We start from the raw sequence: 8592 nt of genomic DNA, 5'->3' as shown, positions 1-8592 counted from the left end.
AACCCTTGAGATATTGTATTTGTAGTATAAAAACTTCACTTCTAATGTTTTGTACTTTTTTAGTAATTTATCATTTAGTAACTTTCGCTAAACTCACGGTAGGTGTGGAAACGAACCTGATTAGAACGGTTTTTTTTAAGTTTACACTTATTTTTTATTAACTTGGTGTTTTAATGTTTTGGGGACAGTTTTTAGCTATAACTGTTGTAGTAATTTTAGTTAAAGCCACGTTACATAATTCGATTCAACTTTTATTCTCAAATCATTTTTTAAGTGAACTTCAAACATATCGAAACGTTGAACATATCTTCGCATGTTCTACTTTTTATTCAAATGTGTTACATACTGATCGTTTAAATACCATGTGTCCCATAAGCCACTACAAAAACAAATCAAAATTTCTTTTTAAGATTATTTTTTTTATCAAACAAATTTGAATAATAAATAAACGTCATATGAATGGGGTTTGGGAATATCATTCAATATGACCGCAATTACTTTCCAGTATTTTAATTGAAAGCGATCAACAAAAGAAAGAAGAACTGATTCAATATTGTCAGTAGTTAGTTGCTAGGCAACGTCTTTTAAATTTTCATGGCATTCGAGCTTTTAGATTTTCAACAGTTAAAAGTGGTAAACATCAACTGTTTTAAATTGTCTCAGTACAAGAAATCGCAAGCAATAAATCTGTTGAACGCGGTGGTTAGAACTTAGGGAAAAAACAGCTAATATTACATTCGTTTGTAAAGATCTCTTTTAGAAATTCATGTCCAAAATTCATGCTTATTTTAGCTCGATCGTCCAAATTGAGTTCAGCAATAGAGAAAATGCTCTTGATTATGGATTGCAGTACCTTTGTTGTAACTATTTAACAAACAGTTCGTTGATCGGATAGTTCCCTCCCCCCGAAAGTTTTCGGTTATGTTCAAGCTTTCTAAAAATTGGGGAGAATACTTTTCTTGGGGCTAGATTGATCTTTGTTGATTAAAAAAAGAGAAACATTCACATAAGGATGTATTAAACGCCCAGAAATAAGAAAAATTGGATCCTCAAAGTTGTCTTTTTTTATCGAATGATAACAAATTTATTATAATGAAATAATTCTTGTAATTTTAGATAAACTAACAGCAAGTGTTTGTGAAACAAATTTTCTTTTTAAGTTATTACAAGAATAAAGTAAAATTGTTTTAGGAATAAAATTGAATTGTTTTAAGAGTATATGAATTTGGAAATGCTCTATTAATCATACCAATCATCTGGAAAATAATTTTTTTTGCGATGTGATATTTCAACAGTTTAGATAAATCTTTTAAATTTTTTTTTTCGCCTTTCATTTAAATGTGTAATAGTTTGTGGCCATGTAGTCGGATTCAGTAGATTAGAAAATCGATTACAAATTTTCATTAAATTTTTGGTAAGTCATGTTGTTTCTGCTTTTTATCCTCAACAACTTGAACTCTTCGAAAATAAACGCACTTATCGTCACTAAACGATGTCTTTACAAGCGTCTGATGTGATCAAGTTACAAACATTTATTTCATAAATTCCTTTGTTTTTCAAGTAAACTAAAAGTTAACAATTAACAGACACAAAGTTTTAATAGACATTTTTATGAGCAGCAATTTGACAATAAATCATAATTTACCACGGTATAGGTGGATGTATTAACAACACGAATAATTCAACTTGGTAATTTCAAGACGAGCCGGTGTAACAGGTTGTAATTTACCTTCAGTCCAGATTATACCCAAGGTTAATATATATCCTGCATATATTGTGAGACCAACTCAAACGAATTATCCCATGGCAATTTATACATATTTTTTAGATTTTGGCTGCTCTAATGGAAGTATTAAAATTCCGCAAAATTTTTTAAACTTTTTAATTTTCACAACATTTAAACATCCTGTAACTACCCAACTAAATGAATGTTAATAACTAATAATTAAATGAATATTAATAACTAATCATTATCATACAAATGTTGCAAGGTTATTACATTTAACTTCTTTAAATAGATCTTTTTGTAGTTTTTGTGGGGGATTTATTATATTATGGGACACCCTGAAAAAAAATATATTATTTACACAAGAAGGATTTTTTCCAAATTATTGGCGAACACTTGTTTTTCATGTTAATTTGAATGGTCACACTTACTTTCCTGAGTATAAAAACGAAGGTCACTTTTTTAAACGTTTCTTTTTATGGATTGTCCTCAATTTATTTTAAAGAAAATTTTCATTCTATTCCAGCTTTTAGATCGCAAATGTGCTGTAAATAAAAAATAAATAAGTTATTTACAGCATATTCAACTCAGGATGAGCATGTGGTCAACTATAACTACAATAATTATTCTTCTTAATAAGATCATAAAACTAAACAAAGAGTTTTACAGTCGGTACTAGGAGCAGACAACGAATACTACTAATTTAAAGAATTATAAATCCTTTAAATTAGTAGTATTCGTTGTCTGCTCCTAGTACCGACTTCACCCATAAAAAATCATCTACAAAATGTCAGTGGTACTCTAAAATAGTAAAGTAGACTTTTTCTACAGCCCTTTTCAACTTTCCTTTATAAAATAATTATGTTTTCAATCGGTTAGGATGCACTATCTGCATTGGGAAAGCTTAATTTAATTTGTTGATATACAACAACCCAGCGCATGAAAGGGTTAACAGTGAAAATCACAAGAAACATCCGTATTACTACTGAAGCTAAAGAATTTATCAAACTTCCAGCTTTAACAAAGTAATTTGTGTAATTAAACTTCTAACAGGAGAAATAATCATTTAAAAATATTACAGAGATAAATGTACGCTCAATCTATACAATTGCGGAATATACACAATATAAAAGTGTAATTTATACAAGAAAGTTGTACTATGCCAATTATATGTAAAAAATTAATAACTTTTCACATTATATTACTTTAATTTTAAATATTCTTCCAGCTCAGTATGATTATCAAGAGGAGAAATATCGAAAATCTCTTAAAATTCTATTAAAGTTAAATAATTCATTTACAGACATAAAATAAATACTTTGCAAGATTTTTTTTTTGTTATAAAAAATGAAAATTTAAATCTAACAATGAAAAAAAAGAAATCGAAAAGGAAATTAACGAAATAATTAACGATTACAAGAATCCTGTTCAATTTAAAAAGTCTATAAAAACTAAAAATTATTCCAATGCTTGACAAATGAGATGCTTTTGCTCAGATGACAACCGCTCTGGATAAACAATGCTAAATAAAACTACCAAGTCACCTCTTTTTTCACTCTTAGATATTGGCATACCTTCATTTTCCACTATTTTTTTATACCCAGGACTAAAAAGAGTATATATAGATCTTTCAATTATTTTCTTGTAAGGTATTAGAAACTTTAAAATATTTAAAAAAATATTTTACCGAATGATTTCATTAATTGGAATGCTTAAAACTCGATCATCAAGTGTTGGCACATCCACAATGCATCCTATTAATGCCTAATGATAAGAAACAAATATTTGAAAATAAATTCCTTTTTAAAACAATGACGAAATCTCTTACATTCAAAAAATGAAAGAAGGGGAACCAAAAGAACAACTATCAGTTTTTTAAGATGACATACCTCTTTTAGACTAACAGATGCAGTATAGACTATGTTATCACCATCTCGCTGGAAAACATTGTGAGGCTTATCTTTGATCAAGAATATAATGTCCGCTAGAAAAATAAAAGTGAAATTTAAAGAGTGGACTTTTACCAAAAATATGTAAAATATTATATACTCTAATTCTTTATCAAATGTGTTTATTCTTAAATGCAACAGAAATATGGATTATCTATTTCATGACAAATCCAGCTTGATATACTGAGATAAATAATGGCTTAAAACCAGTTTCTCAAATTTTACACTAGTTAAGAATTAATTTTATGATTTTGGTTATCTTAAACTTCCAACTCACTTAACTAGAACAGTTTTTGATGTTGATTTTCCTAAGCTTTTCCCAGATGCAATCCCCAGTTTGCCAAGTAAAAAAATTTGAAATTTAATCCATAACATTTAACTTAAGATTTAAAGAAAAACAAATTAGACTCAGTGTCCCAGATAAATAAGATGTTTATTAACCAACTAAAATTCTTTACTATTTACCTGGAATATTATTTGGACCTTGATCACCTTCTTTTGTAAAAATTATTTTAGTACCAGCCCTCCAACCTGGCTTGACACTAATGGTTAAAATTTTGTCACGAATACTAGAAGAGTGGCCATCTTCATTCATCACCTAAATTTAAGATCACTTTCACTATTTCATATGAGAAACAATTTTTTTAATTTTATTTCCATTTATTCATTTGACAGCTTAAATGTAACTCATACATAATATAATTTAATGAAGTTCATATTTTAATATAATTGGACAAAAATTGCTTATAAATACAAAAAAAAAAAAAAAAAAATTTGGACTTGAGGTCCAAATATGACCTTAAGTCCAAATTTTTTTGATAGTATGTTTACTCATTGAGAGCTCTTTAGCCATTTTTCTTATTAATCTTCTTCACTTTTTACAAACCTTTTGCAAAATTTGCGGCAGAAGTCTTCTATAAGATTTTTTTTTTCTCAAAAAATATGAATTTCATTAAAATATGAATTGGACAAAATTTTTAACAAAACGTTTATTGGATTAGATTTTGTTCAATACCTGATGATTATTTCAACTCCTGGCATTAAATATTTAATTTTACATAAGTTCTTTAAGAGAAACTAAAACAAACACAAGTAGACAGGACACATATTGTTATGATATAAACTTCAATGACTATGCAATACAAACTATGAGGGAATAACAAAAATATGATATATGTACATAAAAATAAAATATAATATAACTCAGAGTTTAATTTATGACTCACTCTCCTTGTGATTTTCATTTTTTTAATGCAGCCATGAAACACTTCTTCTAAAGTAAGATAAAGATCTCGTTCAATAGCCATATCCTGTTTTCTTTGACCACGACCTCTCAAACCTCCAAAACCCATTTCAACATCATATGGGCTGACTTCATATAGTTCTAAAAATAACTTATTTATTTAAAGAAAAATTTGCAGTAAAAGTAGCACAAATATTTTTTAAATTTTTTTATTATGGAAAAAATTATATGTAAGCTAAATGTATATTGTATGTAAATGTATTGAAAATATTGCTTAACACAATAAAAAAACACAAAAAAACATCATGATTTTAATTATTCGTACATTACCACTTACCTAAGAATGGATTTTCACCACCAAAAAAATCTTTAAATACTCTTTCAGCATCTCCATGGAACACATAACCCTTTGTAAACCCACCTGCCATATGATAGATTATATTAAGCAAAATTTATTCATACTCAAATGAAATTTGTAAGGCATTTTTTTCTGAATTAGGACAATAATTGAGAAAACATCAGAAAACATGTAAAATATGTAAGATTTAAGAAAAGACATCACCGTATTTCACTCTGTTTGCATTCTTTTTTTAAGGTTGGAGTTATTCTTCTTTTCCACATATATGATAATGTTTTTCATCAATATTCTTGCTAAATAGGAAACTGCTGAGGAAATTTATAAAAAAACTTCTTCAACTAAAAACTTTACCTTCAATATTGGGAACACCATTCTTTAAGCCTTCCTCACCATATTGATCATAAAGGGCTCGCAGCTGACCTACATTAAACAATTTAGGAACAAAAATCTATATCAATAAATAAAACTAAAAAAACTTAGAACAAACGAATTAAAACTCACAATTGCTTAGAACATCATAAACTTCAGCCACTTGTTTAAATTTCAAATCAGACCCAGGTTCTTGATTCTTTTGAGGGTGATATTTTAATGATAACTTTCTATAACTAAACAAAATTCAAAACTCTTCATGTAAAACTTTAGAAAAAATATTTTTTTCTATTGTTTTAAAAAAGTTAATTACAAAAAATATAAACTTTTTAACTGTTTAAATTTTTAGACATAAGCATATGACACTTACGCTTTTTTTATATCAGCATCAGTTGAGCTTCTGGTTAAGCCAAGAACAAAGTAATAATCTTGCCCCATTTTTGAAAAATTTAAGATTTAATTTATAATAGTAATACCATGAAAGTTCTAATCTACATTTCTATCTTTTTTTTTTGTTGCAAAAACTATATAAAAAGGTAAGTATAATTTCGATTTGCATTAAAAATAGCAAATTGTATCTTTAGAGTATAAACATGATTCTTTTGCCTGTATAATTAAATTTATTTTATTTATACTTTTGGTATTGTACCATCTCAACAGACTAATACTAGCCTAAAATTTGATGAGCAACTAAACAAAGATTAGAAGGCAAACTTAAATAATTAACATAAGTTAATTTACAACAGTACTTAATTTTAAAGCAAAAATTTATTAATCCATAAATTGATTTTACATACTATTAAATTTTTCTATACATAGTATTAGGTAATTCTAATCAAAATATTTTATTATTGTTATATTTGATACATTTTTTTATATATTATTTGATGTAGTGAGTTATTATGTATTATACTTGATAAGGATATTGATGTTATTTTTGCATATTAAAAAGTAAATCGCGGCTGTTGTTAAGTAACCAATATTTTATTAAGTAATGGTTATATTGCAGAACAATTAATAACCTTTTCTGTAAATTATCTCTTTTAAGTAAACAGTTTTATTCAGCATATTACAAGTTTTTTCGTTTTTTAATGCATAGATTGGTTTTACAGCTGATCTGCTAAGCGTTTCCCGCTCCTCACACGAAATGGCTTAACTCTACAAAGTTTTAAAGAGATTTTTCCCCCAAATTTTTCAACCCAAAGAAGAAAGCTTCATTTTTCTAGTTCGAGAAGAAAAAGTCGCTATGTTCAAAATGAACATCGTGACTGAACAAAAATTTTTATGACAACTTTGGCATGTATTAAAATAAATTCAAATCATTTACAGTTGACATTTTACTTGCTTTAGGTTAATGAACTGTTAAAAAAATTATGAAAGTTTATCGGCATAAAAGATTATCAAAACAATAAAAGTGATTTTATATAATGAGTGAAAGTGGATGTCAGTAATAACGTGACAAATAATGACAGTAATACAAAGGTGAAGGAGTAGGGGGGGGGGGGCTTTGGTTGAGTTTTGTAAAGTTGCTTAGCATCATTTTTTTTTTGTTTTGTATGAAAATTTGTTTTGTATGAATATGAAGAAAGGTGAATATGATGTAAGATGTTTCAAAAGAATTATTATGAACATAGTTAAGCATCAACAGACAATGAATCGCCTTACACAAGCGATGGCAAAATTCAGGGTGTGAAATTTCACGGTGGGCAAAATTCAATTCAAAACATCAACTTTTAATGATATTTTCCCGATTAAAAATCAAGGACGGCCCAAAAGTATTTCAAAGACTGTTCCTTGAAAACCAAAAAAACTTAGGGATGCAGACTAAGTGAAGTCACGATGTGCCACTGAATTATCCACAGAAATGATTAAGTAATATATTTGGTTGCAGAAACCTATTTGCATTAATTAAAAAAGTTCGGAATTGTTTGAAAAAACGAAACTAAGTGATGTTATTTGTGGTGACAGGCAATCGAATTGTGACATTATTACGTCAACTCTAAATATATTTCTCTAAATGCCATTCTTGTAAACAAACACGAAAAAGGCCATTAAAGGCTGGACATTAAACATTTCCATCTAATCATAGCCTATACAAGTCAAAAAGGTTATGTTATCCTTCAAATGAACATATTTTTATTACAGAAACAAAATTAAACATACTTGATAAACAAGTGAACGTTTAGTTGAAGCACAATGCGAAGTTCTTTAAAATGTCCCCTTCCTTCTTATTCGCGTAAATTTGCAATAGCGATGTCAATAGCGATGACATCGCTATTGACATCGCAATAGCGATGTCACGGAATCTCTAGTCACAGTACTTGTAAACGGATATTTACAAACTCCAATGCTACTGATGAGTTTGCATTTTCATTTGTTCAATTAAGATTGAATGGGAAATATTTATTTGGCAAAATCTGCAGCCATCATCAACACTCTATTACCAACCAGTCAAGTTTACTTTTTAAAAGAGACAAATGAATTTACTACAACAGAAACTAAAAAGGATTTAAAGGAACAATCTCAACCAATTCCAACGCCATTAAGAGTCAGCGAATCTTAAATTACTGTTAAACACGACCTTATAATCTCAATTATCGATGACAAAAGGTATACAATTCTTTGACTGACATACGTTATCAACCAAAAATGTGACATATGGCGCGACTCCCAAAATGACGAGATGTGAATTAAAGAACTATCGACTTGTCTACTTTGCATGTGTGAATTATTTATTTTATGTAAGTTTTTTTGATTGCTTGTTACGCATTTTGCGTGTAAACAAAAAAAGTGCAAATTAGAAATGATAAAAGATATGTCTTGTGTGGATCAACGCTACGGAGAAAGCAAAAAAAAAAAAAAATTAAAAGTTAAATGGGACTTGTTGCGGACAAACCAAAACCTGGTTTGGCAATACAAATCATAGGAAGACAGCTCACAGGTTCTT

At 28.2% G+C, this 8592-nt stretch overlaps 1 protein-coding gene across 1 annotated transcript; it reads right to left on the bottom strand.

Annotated features, from left to right (window-relative positions):
• Positions 1-2703: 2703 nt before the first annotated feature.
• On the bottom strand, positions 2704-6188 carry LOC145202480 (dnaJ homolog subfamily B member 13-like). The gene is made up of 9 exons (XM_090082403.1): positions 6016-6188; positions 5778-5881; positions 5628-5696; positions 5256-5339; positions 4902-5059; positions 4141-4273; positions 3616-3710; positions 3414-3490; positions 2704-3332 (listed from the first exon to the last, which is right to left on the bottom strand). The coding sequence occupies exons 1-9, from the start codon at positions 6081-6083 to the stop codon at positions 3185-3187; spliced, it is 936 nt and encodes a 311-aa protein (XP_089938529.1). The 5' UTR covers positions 6084-6188; the 3' UTR covers positions 2704-3184.
• Between the last annotated feature and the right edge of the window lie 2404 nt (positions 6189-8592).

Source organism: Hydra viridissima, unplaced genomic scaffold (assembly GCF_058129835.1).
Source record: "Hydra viridissima isolate aposymbiotic clone 2 unplaced genomic scaffold, HvirCarnegie_v1 scaffold_3, whole genome shotgun sequence".
NCBI classification, from domain to species: domain Eukaryota; kingdom Metazoa; phylum Cnidaria; class Hydrozoa; order Anthoathecata; family Hydridae; genus Hydra; species Hydra viridissima.
The sequence above is the reverse complement of the archived record's forward strand: the minus strand, read 5'-3'. Positions and strand labels throughout refer to the sequence as shown.